The 27459-nt window shown below is 36.8% G+C and overlaps 3 protein-coding genes across 4 annotated transcripts in view; all 3 read right to left on the reverse strand.

Annotated features, from left to right (window-relative positions):
* LOC125225842 (lachesin-like) overlaps nucleotides 1–14648 on the reverse strand; it is a 36559-nt gene extending 21911 nt beyond the window's left edge. For both annotated transcript variants that reach the window (XM_048129704.1, XM_048129703.1), the window contains exons 1-5: nucleotides 14495–14648; nucleotides 5570–5657; nucleotides 4614–4720; nucleotides 3480–3665; nucleotides 191–383 (exon numbers count right to left, since the gene is read on the reverse strand). In XM_048129704.1, the coding sequence (XP_047985661.1) occupies nucleotides 191–383; nucleotides 3480–3665; nucleotides 4614–4720; nucleotides 5570–5636 (553 nt within the window). In that variant the 5' untranslated portion in view covers nucleotides 5637–5657; nucleotides 14495–14648. The remainder of the gene's footprint in view (nucleotides 1–190; nucleotides 384–3479; nucleotides 3666–4613; nucleotides 4721–5569; nucleotides 5658–14494) is intronic.
* Nucleotides 14649–18602: 3954 nt separating this feature from the next.
* Nucleotides 18603–19503, reverse strand: LOC125225828 (NADH dehydrogenase [ubiquinone] iron-sulfur protein 3, mitochondrial-like). The gene has a single exon (XM_048129685.1). It carries the CDS (start codon nucleotides 19400–19402, stop codon nucleotides 18692–18694), a length of 711 nt encoding a protein of 236 aa, XP_047985642.1. The 5' UTR covers nucleotides 19403–19503; the 3' UTR covers nucleotides 18603–18691.
* A 5396-nt stretch (nucleotides 19504–24899) lies between these two features.
* Nucleotides 24900–27068, reverse strand: LOC125225067 (ADP-ribosylation factor 1-like 1). The gene is made up of 3 exons (XM_048128584.1): nucleotides 26746–27068; nucleotides 26293–26391; nucleotides 24900–25174 (listed from the first exon to the last, which is right to left on the reverse strand). Exons 1-3 carry the CDS (start codon nucleotides 27022–27024, stop codon nucleotides 24977–24979), a joined length of 576 nt encoding a protein of 191 aa, XP_047984541.1. The 5' UTR covers nucleotides 27025–27068; the 3' UTR covers nucleotides 24900–24976.
* Nucleotides 27069–27459: the final 391 nt, after the last annotated feature.

Raw genomic sequence — 27459 nt, forward strand, 5'->3', positions numbered from 1 at the left:
CGCGACGCCACACCACCACGGGGACAGGGATGCCTCGCGCTTGGCACAACACGTGCACAGTCCCGCCCTCTGGAACCATGACGTCACTCGACGTCTCCTTGGGAATGAAGTTTGGAGGGATAACCACGTGCAGAAATCCCATCCGCACTTCCCTCAGTCCTCTACTCGTACGTGCTGTAGATATTTTTACCTTTATTCTTCCCTCCAAATTGATCCCTCAGCACAATATCTGCGCCGTCCTCCCGGCGCCACACCACCACGGGGGCAGGGATGCCTCGCGCGCGGCACGATACACGCACAGTCCCGCCCTCTGGAACCATGACGTCACTCGACGTCTCCTCGGGAATGAAGTCTGGAGGGATCACCACATCCAGGTAGCCCATCTGTTTCAATAAGTACATATTTTATGCGGGATACAATAATTAGAATTGAACCTTAACTCCCGGTTATATTTCGTGAGATATATTCAAATTTCTAAATATACGGATGTCGATATGTTACCTACTCACGTTAATTTAATACATCGCGTTCAGCGACATGCTTCCAGACAGTCATTTAGAGACCCGTCATCAAGCATAACTGCTCCGGCGGCTATTTAGCCTCCGTGCCTAAATGACTCGAAACACGTCACTCGAATCATGATGTTTTAACGTGAGTCCATGGGCATTTTCAGAATTTGGGACCCCCCAATTAGCGAAAGTTGTTAACAAAAATTAATTCACTGTCAGTTTTGTGACGATAATTAAGCATAAAATTTTAATAAAAATATTGTTTTTGTGTGAATTACATAATCTTTAAGCGATAATCTACATTCAGAATGTGAAAAAAGTAAATTTTTAGACAGATTTTATGCTTAATTGTCGTCACAAATTGACAGCGAGTTAATTTTTGTTAACAACTTTTGCTAATTGGGGGGACCCAAATTCTGAAAGTGCTCACATCCGTATATTTAAATATATACTTATAATATTTCAAAACTGACCTAAGACGTTTCAAGAACTATGGTCTCGGGAAAGACTTCTGTAAGATTCTCTCCCTTCTGCAAGAACGTCGGAGGTCAGTTGTATGACTTAAATCTTAATGGTGTGCAATTATGTTACGACGCCATAAAATTGTAGAAAATGAATAAGTGCGCAAATTTTTTTGAAGTAAAATGCTTTTAAACCTGTCAATTTTGTATGGATATTAAGTAGTTCCCTTTTTATTCTACTATTTTATATCAAATTGTAATTAAGGTCATTGAGAAGTCCATACAAATAATACCTAATAACAAATAATTATTTTACTTCCACGTGCGACTGATCAAACAAAACGCGTCGAAAATAGCCTGAACTAGCCGCAGGATAAAGGATTGCGGTCCCGCCGACGTAAATAACCACTAATAATCACAGCCCGAAATAACATAGTTAATAATAATAAAGTTTATTTTGAAAGCAATTTTTTTTAATATAATTTATAGCTTGAAAATGGTGTCGTCATCTTTAGTGAATAAAAAAAAAGCCAAGAGGACATTTGAGATAAGCGATAAGAAAAGAGAGAATTACTTTTTCAGATCATCCAGTTCGCAAATAATTTCCATTTAGGGCTTTAACAATTGAATCCCTCACTATGCTATTATATTTAAGAAAACCTCGAGAATTCAATTATCTGCTTCAGTACTGGATAAATATATCATTCTTGCTGTGAATATGTCATTTTGCTCTCTAGTGACACAATCTTCTATATTTTATCTACCTATCTATTTTCCCAATTTACGATTCATCAAGTAAACAAACATTTAGCTTCAAATAGTCACTTTGATAAGACAAATTGAATTAAATTCACAGGCCAGCATGGCGTAATTTTTACCCCATTCCGTCAACTGGCGTCATGCTGTGTGGACGTCCCGTCCCGTCGAAGCCTGGCAGCTGCAGCGAACGCTCAAAAGCAGTAAGTTGTAAAACCTTCTCAATATATGGGCGCATTCGTCCTTTGGGATTGGAAAGCTGGTACTGTCGCCAACAATTTATGCCGTTATCAGGCGACGTATAAATTACAGTGCGGCGCAATAATTTAGGGGCGCCATGCACGAATCATTGCTCGCTGCGTTCTCGCTGACCCGCACTTTAATTCAGTTTATCTTTCCAATGTTTATTGTAATCACTATTTAATTTGAACTGTATTGAGTATTAATCTGTTTGAGTGTTAACGGCTGCGTTGATGGGTATGAGTACGGTAAAATAAGGATGGCCGTAGAATACATGTCTTCATGTCTTGTCGACCAGGCAGGCAATCATGGTCGCGCGATAAATGATAAAACATCTGGCCGTCCTTATCGCACTTACTAATAGTGCGATAGAGACGGCCTGATATTTTATCGTCTATCGCGCGACCATGCTACCCGTGCAGTTCAATATAAAATGGTGTACACAAAGTGTAACCAAATAGTGAGGACATGGATGTATGAAAATATGTGAAACAATGATTTTTAGAATGATACCGAAAATTTTTAGGTATGTCGTGTCATAATAAATTACAGGCTCATTATTTTTCATTATACTAAAGGTTAAATATTGTAGCTAGGTAAATACAGAAGCCGAAATGCTCGTCAGTTCCTAGAAACTTCCAGTATGTCTATATTATTATATGATGCTATCCATATGCATGACTTACGCTTAGCTTTATTACGTTCAGTGGGAAATAAACAATATCATATTATCACGTATATGAGGAAAATGTTATAGAGATTTGTAATTATTATTTCTTTCGCTCCTTCTTTCCTATAAAAAAAGTAATAAGATTTTTGGTCAATGAAAATATTTGAAAGTATTTTTTGTTGTTACGTAGCGTACACGAGTGACTTTTCTACACGAATAAATAACTATTTGAAATTGTTAAAGTTATAATAAGTATTTGAGTTTTTATTTTGAGATAACACTATAAACAGTTGTTCGCACGAGTAACCCTGTTGTAAATATTTTAGAATCTATCTTAAAAATTCAATGTAAAAAAAAAACTTGTGCTTAGAATGTAGTATTGAATGTTGTATATTTATTTATTTATTATTTATTTAAACTTTATTGCACAAATTTACAAAAAAAGAGTACAAATGGCGGACTTAACGCCTTGAGGCATTATCTACCAGTCAACCATCGGGCTAAACAGAAACAGTTAGTTTGGTGCACGATTTTAAAATTAAAAATGAAAACTTAGGTATATTTTAACGCGAGATTAAAAGTAATATTTAGTAACCTAACTTATTACACGAAGATCGGAGAGTTTCAATACATAATGTATATTTGTGATCAATTTAATATTAAAAACAATTAAATCTAAGTAAGTATAGACAGCGTCGGATCTAGACATTTATCGCCGGGGGTTAAAAACTGAAAAATGACGCATTTGGCGCCCCTTGGCCACGACGAAGTTAGATTTTGGCGCCCCCCTGGATTTGTTTAACGGTATTTGGCCACCCTGGATATTATTACAGCTTTCCTTACCTGACTTTGCATGGGATCAGTATTAATCTGGCACATATACTGTCCCCGGTCCTCTTCTTGAACGTTCCTAATGTGCAGGTTCCAGACCGTCTGTCCGTTGTGGGACACTCCCACTCTATGATTGTTCGTTATCACGTGCACGTGAATTGCTTGGATCGCTTTTGTGTCCGCTTTCACCCATCCTACCTAAAAATAAGCTATGATTACATTTTCCTTATATTATTTAACATTCATTACGATGGTCTTACAATATAAATATGTCATACCAAGGATGATTTTATATACTATCTTCATACTGAGAATCGTACCTCATTTTTTTAGCGCCACCTATTAAATACTAACATAAAACTACACTGATGATGCCTTCAAATTTTTTTTTTTAAATGTGTATTGATGTTATATCTTGATATTAGATTAAGAAGCACGTTATTTGTTCTTATAAAAAATAAAAACACGCAAAAATATTTGGGGAAAATATGATTTTGGCCACTTCCTTTGGGTAAAAACATTTCAAGGGTACGCTTTTTTGTATGGGCTCTGTCTGTCCTGGTATTATATCGCTCTTGGTAGTACTTTAAGTATCACGTGCAAGATTCAAAACAAATTCAAGTGTTTTCGTTATCCAAAAAAACCGTAGGTACAAGGAAAAATATTTATTCGACGAAGCCTGCGCTGTGGATTTGGATGACGGTTTGCATCTTTTGAATATGAAATAAATTTTAATTATTGTGTTTTTTTAATTTAAAAAGCCTAGAGTCCTTTCCACGTAACCCGCTCTTTACTTGCTCCCCTCCAGTCATTATCAAAGCGTCAAAGTCATCTCGCCAACACCGTTGAGGTTTGCGACCCGGGTTCGATTTTGTGGGACCCACCACCCGCTAAGAAAAATATAAGTACAAAAATTATGTTATAATATAAGGTTTCTTTTCTTTAAGACCGGTGCTCTAGAAAGGGTTAAGAAGACTTAAATGGCTTAGCTAATTAAGCCAATTAAAATATATTATTTACTGGTAAATTATACCTAGAAAACATTTTGCTAAATTGCGATATGAAATTCTATATCTTTATAAATAAGACGTCTAGACATTGCTAAGGAGTTTGATATTGAAAATAAATTAATAGGATTAAACTTACCCTGTAACCTCCGAGGTTTTGCACTAGACACCTAAATGTAGCATTTCTTCCAATAGCTACAGTTAAGTTTGTTATTGGCTCTACAAATTCCGGTTGAAAAGCCTGCCCTGTAAAATGAAACAGCTTTAAATGAGTGGCCATATTTAATTATTCACATGAGAATATTTACGTATTATAATTCACACGGCCCATATACACGGTTCGGGTACTCGCATGCGAGTTTCATTACATTGCGTTATTTTATTGGTGTACTGAGGTGTATTTACCTCAACAGTCCGCAATGTAACTTAATCTCATGCAAATCAAGCGCCGTCTATATCAGCCCTAAGATATCAGCGTACAACTCTGTCCCTTTTGTATGCGCCCTGTCAAATTTGACCGTTGAAGAAGAGAACTTGACATTTAAAACAATAAAACCTATGTTAAAATAACATGGGAAAACGGATCCTATAACTGGGCATTTTCAAAATCTGGAACCCAAAATCAGCGTAAATTGTTAACAAATATTAACTCGCTGTCAGTTTTATGCCGAAAATCTGTCTATAAATTGATTTTTACACGTCCTGTATGTAGATTATCGCTTAAAGTTTATGTAATTAACACAAAAACAATATTTTTATTGAAATTATCGTCACAAAACTGACGGCGAGATAATTTTTGTTAACGACTTACGCTAATTTTGGGTCCCAAATTCTGAAAATGCCCAACTACGAGTCATCTACCATAGGTTCATGAGGCATTGTTCTAATGCTGGAAACATTTTCTAGTATCGCAATGCTGATCAATAAGTCATGCAAGGTCTTCGGTCACGTCACGTTTAAACTACCTGAAGTGTAGAGTAAAATATTTCTTGCGAAAAATTTTATACTAAAGATACTTGCCACTACTTTCCTTTCTCTACTACATATTTTGTCTTAGACTTAAAGTTCCTATAAACGACTAGGTAAGTACCTTACCTGCAAGTTTCGAATCTAAACCAAGCATGAAGACAGCCAGTAGGTACAAGGACCACCAAGACTGCATATTTCCTACTGCGTTGTGAAGCTGCAACAAAAAAAAGATTCTATAAGCCTCATGATAAGTAGATTTTATGGTATATTTTATTAAATAAAATAAATATTTTTTTGAATAAAAAAAAGTCACACTGTAGGTTTGGTACAGTCCCCATCAAATATATCGGAGCTACCGAAGCTCTCATAAATATCAGGACAAGCCTCTTTTGTCAAAACGTTGGCGTGCGTATTCCGATATAATTATGTGAGAGATTTAGACGCTCCGATGTATCTGATGGCAAATAAAATATGATGAAATGAAATATATTTGACAGTATTAGTTAAATCTTGACTAAATATGTACCTTTTATTAGGCTTGTGTAGGACATGTACTAATAGTACAAAAGACACGATTCCCTCTGTATAGACCGAACTACTCCCAAATGAAATACAACTCACACACGCGCAACAGAATGGGAGCGAAAATGAAATGAGGATAATGACAGCAAAGCGATCCAGTGATCCTAGTTAATCTCTCGCTCTCTCTTGACTAGTTAAATATGTACCTTTTATTAAATGATTATTTAACCTTACAGTCCTGCCTTGTTGTAGTTTTAGAATTGAACATAAACATTTATTTACTTGTTAGGAGGTATGACATATAAAATTTCAAAAATAAAACCTTAATTTAAATAGGCCGCAACCACACAAAAATACGACTGACGCGGCTTCAAAGCTCAGTGGAAAATACACCGTCAGTATATTTCCAAGCTCGGCAATTAGGAGTCGTGTGATGACACGACACGTGTAGGTAAAGCTATTCAGGTCCCTTCCGCACGACAATTTTGCGATTCGATCAGTCAATAATGATTCCCCACATATCTATATGACAGCCATCTTTGTACCTCGTATCGCCATTACACTGGAGTGCCGACCGAAAATGTATAAAATGACTGCGGATGCGATCGCGCACCGGTAACTACTTTTCCGCACAAGAGTGATAATGCTTGAGAAAAATTCGAGGCGTATGTGTACATAAAGGTGGTGTGAAAACGGTGACCGCTGTATTGAATTTTGTGTCGTTCAAGATTATGGGTAGCGATTTTAAATAGTTGGCATGTGCTTGCACAGTGAGGGATAATCTCTTCTTCCTCCTACCCTTATCCCACGTTATATAAACTTTCCAATTCCATCGTTGAGGCACATCTCAACTTTTGGTTATGACAGATGGCGCCACCCTAATATACTCATTTAGTCCATTGCACAGATAAAGAATTTCATACGTGAGAGCTCACAAGAAGATGATATGTCGATCGCATTTTCCCTGAGACATGTCACAGTGAGGGATAATATTTCTCACATATCAATGACAGTCCATTGCACAGATAAAGAATTTCATACGTGACAGCTAGAAGATGATATGCAGTGACATGCCTAGGCACTTGTACAGGCGCCGCCTGGCGGGATAAAATATCAGTGTGCCTCCTCATTATCTTTTTCTCGCTAAAAAAACTTTCATTTACTCTTAATGCTCGTTTAAAAAAATACCTTCATTGGGTATACTCTTCGGTCGACACGTTCGTTTTTCGTCACGTTCCTAAATTTGACCGATTTGCTTTCGTCAGCCATTCTTTATTCGTCACGATCATCGATGGTCATTCTCAACTACGGTCAATTTCGTTGTTCATCTTTATCTTAATTTGTTTCGTTCTGTACTCGTCATAATCTTCTTTCGGCATGTTCGCTGTTAAATCTATGTTTTTCGTGTTTTTTCGTATTCTTAGGTCGGTACCAACTTAGAATATGACCAAATACGAAATGACGAAAAACGATTGAGTCGAAATAAGAAAAAAGCCAACAACTCATTATGGTCAAAGACGATAATGATTGCAGACTAAGTTGACGAATGAAGAATGGCTGACGAAAGCAGAATCGGACAAATTTAGGAACGTGACGAAAAACGAACGAGTCGACCCAAGAATATATCCTTCATTGTATTGTTTGTTTTAACAAAAAAAAAAATTAAAAGATACATTAGTAACTAAACTTTTCATAAGGTGTAAAATATTGAAATCAGCATAGATCAATTTAAAAAAAAAAATTATGATAATTTTACGTAAGGTGCACTAGGGTAATTCCGAAAGTCGTCTAATTTCGAAAATCGCACAAAAATCACCATTATTTTCATCATATTAAGATTCCCCTTTCGGCATTACCAGAGCATTTTTGTCATTTGGAATTACCCTAATGCACTTTATACCGCTTTTCTAGCGGCTAGTAGGCTAGCCACATAAATAAATGTAGTACTTATATTAATATGTACTTGCAAGAGACGATATGAAGGAAGCCTAAAGTCTATTAAAGGCTTACTCAATTGTAAATAACAGATGGATAACGGAGCCTCCAAATATAATCAGGGTATTAAATACGATAAAAATTTACTGCATGACAGCGGTATCAAGGCATAATCCAGGGTTCGATTGGAAATGTTCAATAATTTTTAAAATCACTGCGAATTCGGGGTTATACTTGTCTGTACAAGTACGGGTACCTGTGATTTATATGGGTACAGAGTTTTGAATTTGTATTACTTCGGTGGATTAGGCTACACCTGCGTACCCCCTCGAGATTACCCGTATTGAGATCTTATAGCGTGAGTAAATAAATTCAGGAGCAAATTTTTTTAATTGAAATATTATTGATCACTGATAGTCATCATCAATCAATTTGATTGCATTGCACTGTATTGCATAATTCATGCTCAGAATACACATGAACCCATTATTGTAAACGTGTTTTATCGTTTATGGATATTATATTTAATCCCCCGTGTGGTGACGGGTTAAGAATTTCACCACCCCCCTTTCTTCCAAAGAGTAAGTTCTATATTTTCCACTACATTGATGTACATTGTCTTAGAGCGGGTCTCTGAGCTCGAACAACTTGGACGTGGAAACTAAGTTTACAAACGCCGTCGGAAATTTCATAGCGACCGGTAAACTTGTTGTTACTACGTACCTTCCTTCTGTATAGGGATTTCAAATAAAGTTAAGTATCTGTAACTCTTATGTTGTGTTTAATGGTAAGTTTTATAGGTATTAATAATATTTTGAGTATCAAAGCACTAACCTTTCGATGTAGGTAACGATGTTGTCTAAATTCATGATCTGCCTTTTGACGCTATGTTATTTAGAAAAAAATGATCTTTAGGATGAAGCCTTTTAAAGCTACAGACTATTTTTTTTTCTGGCAATTTAATCAGGTATGCACTAAAACTAGACTTGCTAGAATTATAAAAACTGAGTAGATAAAAATCTCTTTTTTGTAATTTAAAGTAGGTGTCTCACACCAAAAGATTAATTGAAATCTTAATATTTGTTATTTATTCATTTAGGTATATACGTTTCATAAAAAAAGTCTGAACTGTACCAAATAAGAAAACACCAAGTTACCCGCTTAAATGAAAATGATTACGTTAATAACAAACTGTTTACCCACTTCGTTAAAGCCAGAACTTTTTAAACACTCTGCAAATAAAAGAAAAATGTAGCCGGATATTTATCAAATGACCTTAATTTGATCGTTAATCAACAAGGCGTTGTCGGCCTCAGTTGAGAATAGGGGCACACTGCAGGCTACATACACTATGGGTTCTGTTTTATTTGAAGAATTTTGTGGGATGATTTTATAACAGACGTTAAACTTTCGTGAGGCATATTCAAATATTCCTTCAGGTGGCGAAATCCGGGAGCCGACCGCACGTAAAGTGGCAGGTAACCGGGAGCCGGACTTGAAATAAAAAGCGGTTGAGTGGCAAGGATACCGCTAAAATGACAGAAAAAGTTTACCCTTGAGTGGCGGGGCCCTCACGGGTGGTCATCGCGAATGCTACTTATGTTACAAAAATTATAATTACTCAAAAAATTTAGGGATGTTGTGTATAAACCATATATCACTGGATTCATTATGAAACGGCTAAAATCATTCCATAGAAAAAAAAAACATTCCATTTATGTGAATTTTGCTAGACTCGATCAAATATCAGATGGCTACATTTTCCACTTCCATTTATTAAAGTAACTTTATTTAGGCAAAAAAACAGTAAATTGGAGAAAAAAGTAATTCAGGGACTTAAATATACATTTATTTACACTTATATCTCTTTTTTTAATATATTACAGTACAATTTTTGCGAAAAAGACGGTTTTTAAACACGTGTCTCAAACATGGCAGGCGGATGGTCCAATCAAATTGGGTCATATTTCAAGTTGTTTTGAAGTTGAAGGTGTTGAACCTTTACTGAATGCCGTCCTTGTTTAGTGACGAATGGTTCGTGCAAGTATGAGGAAGTTAGAGATAGTTTTAGACGGTTTTATTTATATATTTAGGTATATCGTCGCACGGGGTCCGGGAGCCGGTCCCTGCCACTTAACAGCTTGTTTTTCCCAGAGTCCGGCTCCCGGCGCCTGCCACTTAACGGAATGTTTTTTAAAATGACCGCGCCACTTCTCCCCTATGCAACTTGTAGCTCTGCCACCTGAGGGGATGTATTTAATGAAACTACGGTTGTACTCACGTTATTATATCGCTACTATATAATCATCATCATTATCATTAGGCCTTATGCATCTTTACAAATGATTTAAGCAGCATCTCTGATCGAGCGACAGCGCCGGCACAAAAGCGATCCTCATTGTGCCTTATTGCCCGTTTTCGGGCTAAGTTTTGAAACTACGGAAGGACGTCACTTTCCGCTTTAAGGACTGCGTAAAACGCGATATGGTATTTAATATTGATTACAACTCATGGGAAGACCTAGCAGTTACTATATACATATATATAGGCTATATGCCTGGAGAGGGGCCTCCAAAATCTGCCCGAAACATGTCGAAGCAGTAGCGATATAATAACGTGAGCACAACCATAGTTTTATTAAATATATGATTTGATAAATTTAATTATTTTAGCTCAAAAACTTGACAAAAATATTTACGATAAGTCAAGTAAGCACATATTTAGGTACATCCTACCGGCTGCGCCATGTTAAATAAAACAAATAAATATTGGGGACACCTTACGCAGATCAACTCAGCCCCAAACTAGGCAAAGCTATGGGTGCTAAGCACAGATTTCGGGAGATAGGTCATGCCGGGCGATTTGTATAGAATACGCCTGTCGCAAGGTCTGCGCAACCCACACAAAGCACCAGTAATTGTAAAGATAATTCACGCACACACCTAATCCACACACACTTGTAGCTGGACGCTCCTATTGCGCAATACACGCGCATCATTTCAATGTATGTGTACACGCGAACGATAAGCGAGCGCGATCGCGCACGCACACAACGATAAATAGCGGGAACGCCTCGCCTCGTTTCCGAGAAAAATGTCTCACTGAGTGAATCGTTTTGTACACCGTTCATTGCGGCGCAAAACACTACACTGTTTACAATATGTTCCTTGTGTAGCCGCAATGTATAATGAACGTTTTAAAGCACAAGCAAACGTAAGGTTACATGGTACAACTCGGAGTATTACGTTGAATTCGTGTTTTATGTGAAATAAAAGGAAATAAATAGTATTTACCTATGAAATGTTATCCTATCGGCTTGGAAATTATTCAGGTCACTGCGATGTTTGCAAGTTATTATTCCACACTTCGGCATTTTTGATAAAACTCGTTTTTCGTCGGTGAACAGCGCGCGTGTACACTGATGACAGCGGACGGCGATAGATAAAACATCCATGATTCAGGAACAAATATCTGTGCATATCACACAAATAAATGCCCTTACCGGGATTCGAACCCAGGACCACGGCTTAGCAGGCAGGGTCACTACCGACTGAGCCAGACCGGTCGTCAAAGTACTCAAGGAGTAAGAATCATACACCGGTTCCAGATCAAAAGTGACTTCATTTATTATCCGCTTACCCACATGTATACATCAATAAGAAGGCAGAATACCCGACAATATTATATCGAATTTATGATACTTATTACATTGTAGTTTAAGTTGTCTCCTCTTAATCCTATAATGGCGACTTGTCTATTGACCTTCTTATCATGTTTAAATTGAAAAAAAAAAAAAATAGTTTTTTTTTCATAATAATGAAAAAAAAAACAAGAAAAAACCAAGGACCAAGGTTTTTTTAATATGGTTTTTTATTCAGATGAACAAATAATATGACAGTAACGGTGATTTGTAACGTTTCAATAACAATAACGTACATTTTAATTCGATAAACATTCAGTATGTAATGTACAAACATTAATTGGGGAATCACCGATGCAGCGTGGAGCGTGAAGAGGCGGTGGTGTTGCCTACAAATAGATTGTGTAAATGTGAGTTTTATAAACCAGCAATTCAAGTTATTAAATTAAATTAGTTTAAAAAGTATTAACTGTTCTGCAAATTTTTAGTTTTCAGATGTCAACCTTTCGAAAAAAAAAAAAACATGGGTACTCCAAAAAAAAACTGTTTTCTTTCACGGTTTTTTTTTTTCAATCCAGAAAAAACCGTTTTTTTGCAATTTTGGTATTATTGATTTTTTTGGTATAAGAAATAAGACTTGATTAATCATACATTTAATTATATAAACTAAAATGTGCCTAATAGTCGAAAAATGCATTATAAAAAGATCGACCTATTAAATAATAAGCCTACGCCCGAAAACTATAGTTCTGACAACTTTAAGCGTTTTTGGCAGTTATGTTGCAGTGTGCAAGCACTTTAACGAAACGCGTTCAATTTAACGGCAAACGTGTTAAACTCCAGTTAAGTAAATTAAACTTTTGAACTGATATTTGTAAGTCTGTTCCTTCAGCGGCTACTTACAGCGGAAGAATAGAATGACGCTAATTAATTACTCAACAATTTTTACCGCTTGGTTAGAAAAAAAAATAAACAAAAGAGATACCAAACTATTATGTGAAATATATTTTGAGTTCTGTTTTTATTTACAGTCAGCCAAAAAAATGGATTACCACTTTTCGACCTTATGTGTTTAAAAATAGAGTCGAAAAGTGGTAAACCACTTTCTTGGCTGACCGTACCTAACTATTTAGGTGTATCAAGAAACTAGTACAGTCGGTCTTAATATTATAAATGGGAAAGTGTGTGTGTCTGTTTGTTTCTCCGTCTTTCACGGCAAAACGGAGCGACGAATTGACGTGATGTTTTAAGTGGAGATAGTTGAAGGGACGAAGAGTGACCTAGGCTACTTTTTGTCTCTTTCTAACCCCCCACTTCCCTAAAATGCCCCCCCCCATTTTGTATGGAGGAACGTTTGTATGGAGCATTCCGCAATTTTAGAATGCAACGCGAGCGAAGCCGCCGGCAAAAGCTAGTATGTATATATGTAATTCAATTTTAAAAACATTACATTTACATACCTATTGTATTTTAGTATAACAGTACTCCTGCAGTGTACGCGCTGTGCGCACTTTAACGAAACCAGTTTAATTTAACGGCAAACGTGTTAAACTCCAGTTAAGTAAGTCAAAGTTTCGGAACTGATATTTGTACGTCTATTAGTTCAGCGGCCACTTACGGCGGAAGAATGGAATGACGCTAATTACTGAAGAATGTTTGCCGCTCCGGTAAAAAAAAAGATACCTAAATACTTAATGAACTGCCCGTAGTACCAAACTTAGGTACTTACCAAATATTGTCTTCGGTTACCGCGACAATTACTCATGAAATAAAACTATGGAAACGGAATACATCGCGTATAATTAATTTACAATTATTCCTGACGACGACGATGACGACGTAAATTTTTTGAATATTGTATAACTAGCTTTATTAATAGTGTGTGAACCAGCCTTAAAAATATATATTATTCATAGTTATCGTACATTAATATTTATTGTTTGTGGGTAGCTTTTGCACATTGTAATTTTTCCTCAGTCACCCGTTGACCACGAATGCTGTAAAGTGTTCGGAACGTCGGGATGAACTGTAAATTCTATACGCGATATAATCCGTTTCTATAGTATTATTTCTTAGGTACCAAAGTAAAAAAATTGTTGGCTATATACTTAATCATTTAAATGACTGGGTATTCTAGGTAAGTAACATTTGTTAGGAAACTTAAAAAAAATGTATTTTGATTTTTATACCCCTGAATGGTACCTACGTCTTAACATTCCTTAAATGAGGTTGAAACTATAACTTTTACATTACATTGCCGACTGGTAAAGTAAACTGCATTCTAAACTTTGATCGGGCACCGCAATGAATTGAAAATTGCATGTAAGTTCATATTAGTTTAAACCTCACATTATACTTTATACTTCATCTGCAATAACAAAGAACTTTTCCTGTTTGAATTTCAGATGAAAACGTCCTTATACTCCTTATTGCACTAGGAGCTAGGATCCTTTAGGCATAGAACGCCACATATCTTTTGTTACTCATGTCATGTAATGCAGTTTTGATAATGCTTGAATTTTTTTTATGGAAAAGTAAAATAAGATGAGGAACCAGAAAATTATTTCTTTATTACTTTTAAGGGGTTGCTATACTCTTTTGAGATATTTTTGGTCATGAAAATAAAAATATTTCGAGATATTAGATAAAAATTAAAAATACATACCATAATATTAAGTAACTATCAATTTTAAAGTAACTATTAAATATTAAAAAATATTTAATAACAAATATTTTGAAATTATACCCATATTCAAATTCATAAAGTAAGTAAAAGTGTATAAAATAGTACAATATTTAACATAATGTAAAAGAATTTAAATCATTATTAACCTTTTCTAACATACACGTAAGTACATATATAAACTCACGCTATCCCAAAAAAAGGTAAACAGAGCACATGAAACTGCTCAAGAATTAAAAAAAAAAAAAAAAAAAAAAGTGCAAACACTTACCTCATTCCATTTTCAAACTATCCACGCGGTTAATATTTAATCCGGCAAAGTTTGCACGTGATAAGTTCAGTTCGGCCCCGCGGGCACACGGCGGCTCGCGACCCAAGCACGCCACACACTGACGATTGTTCATTCAGACCTCCGCTCCGCCGTTATTCTTACGCAGCTGGATCGTGGATATGAAGCCAATGGAAACAGTCTTGAGAAACTTGGGATTTCTGTAAGTTGCTCGATGGAAATTTAGACACAATTGTGACTGGATTTACGAGCGCTTTATAAGAATTGCTACATATTTATATTTTTTATAAGGTACAGCGGGACAAATCTCGACTGTTTGCATTATTAAATAGAGTGTCCAGTGTGTACAGTGGATACATGTAGAACTCAAAAAATGATAGTAGTCTATAATAATAATAAGGCGTAAATGGGCCATTTTTAGGGTTCCGTACCAAAAAGGTACAAAAGGAACCCTTATGGCGCCGCTCTGTCCGTCTCACAGATGTCATATATACCATAGATCAAACAAACGTATCTACTTAGCGTGTCAAATGAACTCAGTGAAATCCACTGAGTTGTCCGTCTTTACTCGCAGCTTGCAGCTTTCGGGCGTCAATTTTTGTAAGTTGAAGTCAACCAAAACATAAAAAATGCCTCGTTACGTGATATTCAATTGCAACAACACAAAAATTATGAACAATCAAGAGCCTGAGACATATTTAAAATTACAGGCAAGAATCAACTTCAGTACAAAATTTGACACGCTCGGCCCCTATACAAATATATGAATTTGTTTCTTCTATCTAAATTAAGTTCTGTGGTCCATCTGTCTGTCTGTCTGTCACATTATTGAATATCTCGAGAACTAAGTACCTACTTTAAGTACTTATGCTATCGCTTTGAAATTTGGAATACTTATGAACATCGTTAACCTTTACAAATTGAAAGTATTTTTATTACATACATACATACATACATAAAATCACGCCTGTATCCCATAAAGGGGTAGGCAGAACACATGAAACTACTAAAGCTTCAGTGCCACTCTTGGCAAATAAGGGGTTGAAAGAAAACTAAACTGTGACATTGCAGTGACAGGTTGCCAGCCTCTCGCCTACGCCACAATTTAACCCATATCCCATAGTCGCCTTCTACGACACCCACGGGAAGAAAGGGGGTGGTGAAATTCTTAACCCATCACCAAACAGGCCATTAAATTAAATTAATTAAATTTTATTAAATTTATTAATATTAATTACAGAAAATGACCAAAATGAAAGGGGGGCAAACTGTAAATTTCAAGTAACTAGGTCAAGTGGGGTATCGTTAGAAGAAAGAGCTCAAACTGCACATATCAAAACTATTTTTTATAATTTTTTGGTTGTGGAAAAAAATGTTTTTTGATGGAAAATGTAAAAAAAATACCCCCCCCAACCCTTATCTCCGAAGTTTACCAACATAAATTTGTGAAATTTTGACTTATTTTAATGAATATTACAGGAAAAATAAAATCGTACACTTATCTTGAAAGCTTTTTTTTAAATAATAAGTATAAAAAACCGTTCAGATTTACATTTTTAATTTCAACACACTTGCTGCTGTTTATTGTACCTGTATTTTTTAACAAAATAACAATGAAATTACCTGCTTTCAAATAGAGGCAAAATCGGTTCACGCAATAAACAATTATCCCATAAAAATCATCTTCCATACTAGCTCGCGCGCATTAGTTTACTCAATTTGCCGATAGATGTCGCTGTACGTTGAACGCTCATTTCCTACATCGCGTTTTTCTTGACATAATGAGATCGGTTCAGGAGCGTCCTTGGGACATGTAAGTCGTAAACTATTGAAGTCGAATAGTCTTGATTTTATTTGGACGTTGTCGAACAATAAAATGGTATATTAAAATATTACTCTTCATGTGGGAAATCGAGTCTTGAGGGATTTAGTCAAGTCTGTAGAGTTCTATGAATAACATTTTGATGATACAACTATTGAAAGTTTGTACGGAACCCTCGGTGAGCGAGTCCGACTCGCAATTGACCGGTTTTTTTTTTCAAAGTTGTCCACCCCACTTTTTTTGGATTTGGAAATGTTTATGTGTTCCACTCAGAATCGCGAGCTCTTTCAAGCCTGATAGGAGAAAAAAAGTGCGGTAACGGAATGGAAGGTTTGAAAAATGTATGGAAGTCTTGGGACAATTTTTTTCTTGTCTCAGGATCGAAAGACCTCGCGTTTCTGAGTATGAATCGCGTAAAAAATAATCATGTAAAAAAAAGTGGGGTGGACAACTTTGAAAAAAAAAATGGCCCTATTACAAATTAAACAATGATAATCACGGTACGATCAAATATAATTTATAATTTGTAAATGCGTTAACTGACAGGTTTTTCCTGTTTTTCAGCAATTTTGATTTCAATCTCGTCAGTGAAATTGAATTAAAGCGAGATTTATTATTATGTTGTATCAGAAATTTCATGTATTTTTTTTTTTCAGCAAATTATTTATTTAATATCCACCTGGAAAGCGCTGGTGGCCTAGCGATAAGAGCTTGCGACTTTCAATCCGGAGGTCGCGGGTCCGAACCACTGCTCGTACCAATGAGTTTTTCGGAACTTATATGCGAAATGTCATTAGATATTTGCCAGTCGCTTTTCGGTGAAAGAAGACATCGTGAGGAAACCGGACTAATTCCAATAAGGCCTAGTTACCCATTGGGTTGGAAGGTCAGATGGCAGTCGCTTTTGTAAAACTAGTGCCTACGCCAAATCTTGGGATTAGTTGTCACAGCGGACCCCAGGCTCATATGAGTGTGGCAAATGCCGGGATAGCGCAAGGACAATGACGAAGATGATCCACTAACTGGTGACTAACTGACTATTTTTATTTCAATCAATCAATCAATATCATTTATTGCAAACCATGGTATTACATTAAAGATGTTACAATACGAAGGAGGTCGCATGGCACCCCGGTAGGGTATGCCAATATTGGCAATTATATCTAAATTAATCTTAATTTGTTATAGCTACACACATTATTACATTATAACATTCTAAGTTTAGAAATTGTTTAGTTTTGTGTTAGTTTAGAAATTCATGACCGCCTCGCCTGTTAAAATAATGCGACAATAGTGCGCAAGTATAAATTTACTGCATCCAATAAAACTCTCACAAAATACTCCAAAAATACACGATTGTGGAACACCAATACTTACCTGTCTAAGGCCCACTTAACTCAGGGTTAGCGGGCTGTCATCTGTTAAATTTCATATAAAATGGTGGGTTAATCCGAGGGTTAACCCACCATTATCGTTGGTGCAAATAACCCTAATAAATCTACTTATTTGATGGAAATAATCACAGCACATAATAATAATAACATACACAGCACATACTTTGAATGAACTACATTTTTCTTCCTTTTATTACACAATAACGTCGTTTATCGGGAAAATTAGTCTAATAATTCCCGCCGGTATAATGAGGCATCGGAATATAATTTTCCTGGACCCTATTTATGAGGCAACTAACTTAATGAAATGGAGATAGAATAATTAGCCACTTGCCGCTAATTTCCAAAGTTATTAATTGAGGCGTTAGAAAGACCGTCATCTGGACGGTCATGGCAATGGCTGATGTGCTATTCACGAAGACGCGGGCTCTGGTTCGTAAAGTCATAATATTATAGGTTAGGTTTGACTAGTTTGCGCGTCATCGTGAATGACACAATCTACATTTCTGGCTATGTATTACCTAATGACTTCTTTTGATTATGATGACAAAGCGTTAGGAAAGCGGTTTATACCACTGTCGGCATGTGTGTGAAAAGGTGCAGAAATCTTACAAATCTAAGTAAAAAGATAGACGTTAAACTTTCGTGAGTCATATTCAAATAATTAACAAATCTACGGTTGTACAACCGTAGATTCATTTATTATATAAAAGTGATAGAAATATGAAATTTGGTTTCTCAGATCAGACGGCAGGTCTGGTATCTGTAGTTTGTCGTTTTATATTAAGTTCCTAATATTATTTTTGTATTTAGTAGGTACCTTATATTACTTGTTATATCTAAATGAATAATAATTAAATGAAAATGTATAAATCGAAGAATTTGAAAAAGGATACACATTTATTGTTAGACAAACAAACCAAAGTTTAGTTAACTGAAATAATTAAAGGGCTGCTCAATCATTCAAACTTTTTTGGGTGGGGTAGGTGGACAGTTGTAGCCCTCGTGAAACTCTCTATGATAAGTCCAAGGCGACTGCAGCTGGAAACTTCTATACTCCTGGGCAAATTCTACCGGCTCATAAACGATCTTCTTCAATTCGTCATCGTAGCGCACCTCAGTATACCCTATCTGAGGAAAATCTTTTCGCAACGGGTGTCCCGTAAACCCGTAGTCGGTTAAAATTCTTCTCAAGTCCGGATGATGCGTAAAGACCACGCCGAACATATCGTATGTTTCCCTTTCATACCAGTTAACACCACGCCATAATTCGTAAGCCGAGTGTAGAGGCGTCAATTCGTCAGTGTAAGTTTTGACTCTCGCCATTGTTGCGAATCTGAAGCTTCGAAGCATGTAAGCGACTTCAAATCTATAGACGCGGGAAGGGACATCTATAGCAGTAACTAATGAGCATTGACCAAAACAGGCATGTTGGTGATGAGCCATGAAACTTAAGACACAGAAAAGGCCATCGGGAGCAACGAGAATTTCAAGCTGATCCGTGTGAGTCATCTGAATCTTCTGAACAAATTTCGGTATGCACGCAGCGACGTATAAACCGAATTCATAAAGTCTTTGCCTGGCTTCGTTTTTATGTTTTCTAAGGGTTGCAGCTTTGACTTCGATGGGCTGCAAAGCTAATCCTTTCTCTATCTGCCCCTTATCGGTGCTCATATCGGCGCACGGATCCTTACTTTTGCAGGGATCATCGCTTGATACAATGTTTGTTACACGGAGTGAACGTTTGAAAACATGTGCTATTGTATTTTTAACTAAAGAAGATAAAATTCTATTCATTTTGATAAAATCAGTGACAAATAATTTGTCAATATGACTGAATTTATTTTTAAGTATGAAAATCATAAGCAAGGTTTAGGTTCAAAGTGTTTGAACTCAAACGTAATAAATTAGAATTTTATATTTATGGTTTTGTTTATGTTTACATTTGAAATTGACAGGTTGTCAAGTACAAATGACAAGTTACTTTTTGGTTACTTTATATGTGAAATCATGGAAACCTCTGATATTAATCTTATTCCTGACTGAATAAAGTAGTATTATTGGTTTATTTCCGCTTTGCGTTGTTAAAAAGAAAGAAGTGTGGACAACATTGCTTTGAGGTGGACAATGCGTTGGTTCAACAAGTGTAATTTTTGCCTCAGTATAATGGGTCTGATATAGGTCTTCAGAGTCATGCTTGCAATTAAAAAAAAATGGAATTAGGTAATTTATTAATAAAGATAGTAACTTTTAATTTATTGGTCACACGATAAGTAACTTTTACTACATAACCACTGACCAACCCCGAAATTTGTCTCCCAAGAAAATGAGGTCAGAGAGAAAAATGTATGAATCAACCATTTCCGATTAGTTTGGTCCAATAATAAAAGTTGCTTATTATTAACCAGTCCGTATATTAAACCCATTGCAGGTTACTAAATGAATACCCTTTATTTAGTAACCTGCAATGTGTTTGTTACAGATAAGTATTTATTTATTTATTTAAACTTTATTACACAATTGAAAAAAAAAGTACAAATGGCGGACTTAATGCCTTGAGGCATTCTCTACCAGTCAACCATAGGGCCAAATAGAGATTCGCGAATGTGGGTGCAGTGAGAAAAATAAAATAATAAGTATCGACAAAATCGACTCAAAAATATGGTACTACGCTCTTATTACACCGGACTAAGGTGCTATGGGACATATATTATTTTTGAGTAAGATGTGTACACCCATATTTTTACACTTGACTGTACAAGTTGCGAGATAAAACATTAATATTCGCTAGGATTAGGCTAGGTTTTGATTAGAGAAGTAGCGGTGGCGGCGCACCGCTCCCTGCGGCCGGAAAGAAAGATTTACTCAAGTTTTCAGCTGCCCAAAGCACCCAGTTTTAATTTTTGAATATTTAAACGGGGAACTGAAACGGGTCAAGCGGAAATGTACCTACGATAAATCTTCACCAACTTTCAAAAGAAAGGCTGAACTCTATGGTAATAGTGAAATCCCATGGGGCTATTTGTAACTCTCTGGAATTATTTGAAATTATGGGAACCATAAACATGAGACCATGAACTTTCACTTCTTCTTTAATACGACGTCGGTGGCAAACAAGCATACGGTCTGCCTGATGGAAAGCGGTCACCGTAACCTATGGACGCCTACAAGTCAAGGAGTGTCACATGCGCATTGCCAACCCATTAAAACTAGTAAGCCTTATTTTTATGGGACTTTGAACAGCGCGCACAGCGGGACGTTTTGTAAACATCCTGTTAAACAAATTCTAGTCGTTACACATTGTTTCCAAATAAAATTTACACTAAAACCTGTCCAAATTCATTTTTTAAATAATAGAGGAGCCAGTATGTGAGCGCGCAGGCGCAAGCCACCGGAAGCCGGAAGCTGCGGTGTTGCGGCGCAATCTGGAGTTGGCGGGAACAGTGGATCAAGTAAAAGCCTCTGTTTTATGGATGAGACTTTCATGATAAATGGTTACGTTTACATTTGATTACTGTGATAATTGTGCGAGGGTTTTGGTTAGTTTGGAGATAAATATTGTTAGTTTTATTGTTACCATATTCGTTTTTTCATTGAATCCACTTTACGTATTAATTACTGTTCCGGACATATTTAATTAAATGCAACCCAATCCTCCAATTTCAGAGATCCAGGTACAATCAGCTGCAAAATGCATGGAGAAATTATGAATGAATTCATTGATAAATTCGCCATCCACTTTTGCAGGTGATAGTACACTTACTGAGAACCTGTCACGATTGTTATAAAACTATCTTAAATACGGGATCTATACTTAGATAGTAAAAACACCGCAGTTTAAACCTACGCATTACTTCCACTAAAGTTTGAGATTGTATAGGATTTATCAATGACAAGTGAGGAATAAAGACTGTTGGTTGCCCAATGAAGTATTGGGTTGGTAAGAAAGTAATGAGCGAATCATAACCAATATTGTAATTTTTATTTAATTTATTATTTTAATCATTTATCAAAAATATAACGGCCTTCGTTATCTACTACTTGTCTCCATCGTTCTGGTAAAGAATGAATAGCATCGGCGAAGAAGTTCTTAGGTTTAGATTCAAAAAACTCAGCTATGTACTGTCGTAGATGGGCTTGATCATCGAACTTTTTTTCATTCAAGGCATTGCTTAGCGATCTGAACAATGCGTAATCCGTAGGTGCCAAGTCTGGAGAGTACGGTGGATGAGGTATCACTTTCCAACCTAGCTCCAATAGCTTTAGCCGAGTCACTTTTGCAATGTGTGGGCGAGCATTGTCGTGTAAGAAAAAAACTTTAGCATGCTGTGGACGATTCTGACAGATTTTTTGGTTTAAATTTTCAAGCTGATTACAGTATACTGATGCGGTAACAGTCATTCCACTTGGTAGGAGTTCCCAGTGAATAATATCATGAATATCCCACCAAACGGACAGCATAACTTTTTTCGGGTGAGGCTCTGTTTTTGGTGCCTCTATTCCTTTTTCAGTTTAGTTGATGTCTATCAAGTTCGTGCGGTATCCAAACACTGTATTTGTAGTTTTTTCCCAACTCGTGTAAATGTGTTTCTATGGTGACATGAGAGCAGCCTAACTCGGTAGCAAGAGTACGACTCGTTAGCCTCGGATCTCCTTCAATTAAGGTTTTTAATTTGGCTACATCAATCTTCACAGGTCGACCAGACTTAGGTTGATCTGATAATGAAAAGTCGCCACTACGAAACCGCTGGAACCATCGTTTCGCCGTGGCCTCAGACACAACTTCAGGAGCAACACGCTGACATATATTACGCACTGCTTCGGCGGCTGAATGGCCAGACTGAAATTCATATAGTAAGCAATGCCTTACATGCACTTTTAATTCGTCCATTTTCTTCCTTATATTAGCTCGGCGACAGCTAGTGAATGACTGACGAGAAACTGTGCGACTCGCCCTTTATATACTTTCGACCATAGAAGATTCTAGAACTCTCTCAAAAATTTTATGTGGAATTCAATCGATCGCTCATTACTTTCTTACCAACCCAATAGTATGAGGTTAGAATTAAAAAAATGGCGACGATAGTCAATCGTGTGTGAAAAATGCCATAAACGATGCTATTAAACTTTAAATGGCTGCTCTGTGTCGTAATCACGACCCCTAGCTTCTTTCTTTATAAATTACTAGCTTTTGCCCGCGGCCATGCTCGCGTTAGAAAGACTCTCCATCCCTTCAACCTTCAACGTCTTCGTCCCTTCAACTATCTCCACTTAAAAAATACGTCGCTCCGTTTTGCCGTGAAAGACGGACAAACAAACAAACACACACACTTTCCCATTTATATTAGTACTATCTTCTGCCCGCGGCTTTGCTCGCGTTAGAAAGAGACAAAAAGTAGCCTATGTCATTCTCCATCCCTTCAACTATCTCCACTTAAAAAATCACGTCAATTTTTAAACGTTGCACCAGAATGCGATTTGTTTAATGATAGATTTAGACAACTTCGCTCCTATTTTATACGCTTCTGTGAGCTATCTTTTTAATAATGCTTGTTTTATTTGTGTGTGTGCTTATACTTTTTGCTTATTTTAATTATAATATTAGCATAATATTTCAATCTTACAGCGCATTGGCCTATAAGTATAAGCTGTAATGCTGTGAAATTTTTTCTTCTAATAAAATAAATAAATATAAGTACGTCGCTCCGTTTTGCCGTGAAAGACGGACAAACAAACAGACACACACACTTTCCCATTTATATTAGTATGGATGGTAAACGCATTGAGCGGTACGTCGCTTTCAATAGCGATTAACAGTCTTGAATAATTATTGGTCTCTGGTTCTATCTAGGTAGGATGGAGTCTTGCGGGACACATGTCGAAACTTGGAGGGCGAACTTCCTTCGAACGAAGCGTGGAGCCTTGTTCGCGATGTAACGCTCTCCGCCTACCCTTAGATTTAAAATCTTCATAATTTATAAGACAAGAAATTTACGAAGTTTTATTATTGTTAAGATCTGAAGTAATTAAGCCCCAATAGGCGCAAAGTTGCTTTTGTTAGGAATTATGGCGCGTGTGTTTACAGTTTGGTATATTTAATGTGGGTGTTATTTGTGGTGGTACAATTTTACTTTGAGATAAGTAGGTGAAGTAATTTTTAACTAGGTAATCAATGAATAAGCTGAACTGAGTGAATACAGTTGTTTTATGTCTGTCCGTTTATCTATCTGTTTTGTATATCTGTCAGCCTATTTATCTATTTGTTTGTCTATCTATTTGTCTGTATGTGTCTGTTTTCTATCTATTCGCGTTTAACAAAATCAGTTACAAAAATTTTAATAATAATACTACCGTGAGACACTGACATATTAAATATGTAAAATCGGGTAACTCACCTAAAATTGTTGAAGATAGCTCGACATGTTTCGCTCCTTAACGAATTATACTAGCGGGGTTTGAGTTGGGATACCATCAGCATCGAGCATGCTCAATGAAAATGCTCCTCGTTAAGAGCGAAACATGTCGAGCGATCGTCGACAATTTTACGTGTGTTATAAAAATGCGTATAATTAATATTTCGTCTTGTTTGCACATGTTCCCCAAAAAGTTACAAGTATATTTAAACAGCAGGTTTCATCTTGACGTGCGTGAGGTGCGCCCTAAGCTCGGCGGCGCCCTCGCCGGTGAGCGGCGCTGCCTCGAGCACGGTCGGCGGCCGCGGCAGCTCCGCGAGCAGCCGCCGGCTCTGCAGCATCAGCAGCGCTTCGCTCCGCATCTGACGGTAAGCCAGCTCCAACTTGCTTAGACATAGCCACACTGTCTCTAAAAGTCTAGAATGATTACTAGGATCAAAGACATAATTATGTAACTCCGTATAGACGGATAAAGTCTAAAAAAAAACGTACCTCAAAGCCCTAAAGAAAAAGGTACGGTGGCCTAGATGGCGTTACACCTTTCGGGAACGCTCGGCTAGATGGCGCTAATATTAATATTTGACATTTTAACACATATCAAGCTAACAATATGAGCCAAATTGTCAAAACTGAGGTTCAAACGTTTTAAGCTTGTGTCGAGAGATGGCAGTCTATGCACTCTGATTACACATTTTATTTTGACAGTAACTCTCTATAATACTCGATCCTCTTTGCTAGGATGATTTATAAACACACTATTGTTTGAGTAATCTTCTTTGGTGTCTATAATTCTTCTTATTTTCCATCTGTCTCTAAAATTACAATTATAATATATTTAAACAGCAGGTTTAATCTTGACGTGTGTGAGGTGCGCCCTCAGCTCGGCGGCGCCCTCGCCGGTGAGCGGCGCCGCCTCGAGCACGGTCGGCGGCCGCGGCAGCTCCGCGAGCAGCCGCCGGCTCTGCAGCATCAGCAGCGCCTCGTTCCGCATCTGACGGTAAGCCAAGTCCATCTTGCTTAGCACTAGGAAAAACTGAAAGAAAGTAGATTTATTACTTTTATAGGTAGTTGGTCCTTAAGTGGGTGATAGACATACGAGCACTACGCGTACTTAAAGATTTCAAACCGGTTTTTTTTATACTACGTCGGTGGCAAACAAGTATACGGCCCGCCTGATGTAAAGCGGTCACCGTAACCTATGGACGCCTGCAACTCAAACAGTGTCACATGCGCGTTGCCACCCCATTAGAAACTTGTACATTCCCTTTTGCTGTGTTAAGTACACAGCAAAAAGGTCGAGTCGGATCGTCGACGACTATATGCGGCGCTTTTAAAGTAGGTACGCGTACTTACGGTGACACAATCGAGAGAGGTCATCGAGCTATAAGTACGCGTACTTGCTCGTACGTGTATCACGTGTATCTAGAACATCGTAAAGGGCAGTGTCACTACATAGTATAAAACAAAGTAGCTTTCTCTGTCCCTATGTCCCTATGTATGCTTAAATCTTTAAAACTACGCAACGGACTTTGATGCGGTTTTTTTTAATAGATAGAGTGATTCTAGAGAAAGGTTTACATGTAGGTATAGTACCCGTGCGAAGCCGGGGCGGGTCGCTAGTTTATTATAAGAGAAATTTCAGAAACCGATAAGTCAGTACACAATAGGCCCTGCAGAGATTGATTGCATTGGTAGGTACTTGTTTCTAGGGAAATAGAGGGTTCTTATTACTTTTTATCACTGCCGTATGACTTTCGGGTTTGACACTAACATAATTGGAAACTAATTATAGAGGCTGAGTTGTGTAAACATTGGCACTGAACTATTCCCCGTGCGCTAAACGTTGTCTTTTATGACTTACATGCTTTTTAAATCTCACATACTGAGACTTAGGTGTTTAGTTGCGATTTACGATAAAGGTTTTATTACCTTCTACAAAGTAAATATTTCTAATTTAATTTATAATATGCGTTTAGGGATACTTCATAGAATGTAGGATTAGTGTTTGCAAAATGATAGGTCTGTAGGATGACCGCTCGACGTGCGTTTGTCATACTGGACAGTCATAGTTGATCTGAAGTTTAGTAAAATTGCAGCTTTTTTATGTTTTACCTGTGTGTACACATAATAAAAGCTACGAACGTTACAAACCTTAGCGTGTTTGAGGCAGGGCTCGGCCAATAATGTATATAGCATGAGAGCTGCCGCCGATATCTGACACAGATTAGACGTATCCACTACGAATATAACCTAAAACATAAAAATAAATATTTTGTTAAACCAGTTTTTAGACCCTTGAATAGTAGGTAACAATTTCAGCATTCAGAGAGAGTACCTTGAACCATCGATTTAGACAAAAAATTACTATGATAGGTACTCAACTTAAAGAAGGACTTGAGAAAATAAAAGATAACAAAAGAACAGTACAACATTATTAATTTATCTTTGATTTCGTTGAAAAATAATAACATACCTAAATATTTTTCTATCTACCTACCCGTATCTGTCACAAATTATCTCAAGATAAATAAAGTTAAAAACGTCTTTCTAATGTGAATTTTATCTAACCATTGTATTGATTCATACTACAAATATTTATTTTACCTTTTCAACTCCTTCCAAATAATTATTCCATAAAGACGCCATCTCTCCACCAACTTCTCTTATACTCAATGTTTGTTTTTTCCCACTCTTATTAGTATAATTTATATCATAAATATTGGTTCCTATAGTAGGCACTGGACTATAAGTATTATCAATACCTTCGGCCTCTTGCAGCTTTTTCAACAAAGTGGTTTTACCTGAACCTTTTGGACCGAGGCAAATTACACTAATACGTGGCTCTTGGTCGTCCACTACAGGGCGAAGCACGTTTTTATTCATATTTATTTTTAATAAACTCGCGTTCACAGAGAGAATAAGGATACTAAAACAGCACGTTATATCAATAACGGCTGGCCGTGAGTTTGCTTAGCAACGAAATTGGTTGACAATCAATTTCATAGATGGCGCCACTTCATATAAACAAACCGAGCAATGCCGTACCGTGAAACCAAAATATTGTATACTTAGGTGATACAATTACCTAAAGTACTACAAGAGGTTATATTAGTGCAATGTCTAAAAATATCGTGGAATAGACATGTTATTTTCCCGACAATCTTTAAATTTTAATGTTTTGTGTAAGAGTGATTTAGCACGCACATTGTATTATATTATTTATTACGCTCTGTCGTAGGATTTCGTGATTGTTCAACATTTTTCGCAGAAAATGAATGTACCTAATTCGGGCGGTTTCAACGAAGATATACACTATAC

Source organism: Leguminivora glycinivorella, chromosome 4 (assembly GCF_023078275.1).
Source record: "Leguminivora glycinivorella isolate SPB_JAAS2020 chromosome 4, LegGlyc_1.1, whole genome shotgun sequence".
Taxonomy (NCBI): domain Eukaryota; kingdom Metazoa; phylum Arthropoda; class Insecta; order Lepidoptera; family Tortricidae; genus Leguminivora; species Leguminivora glycinivorella.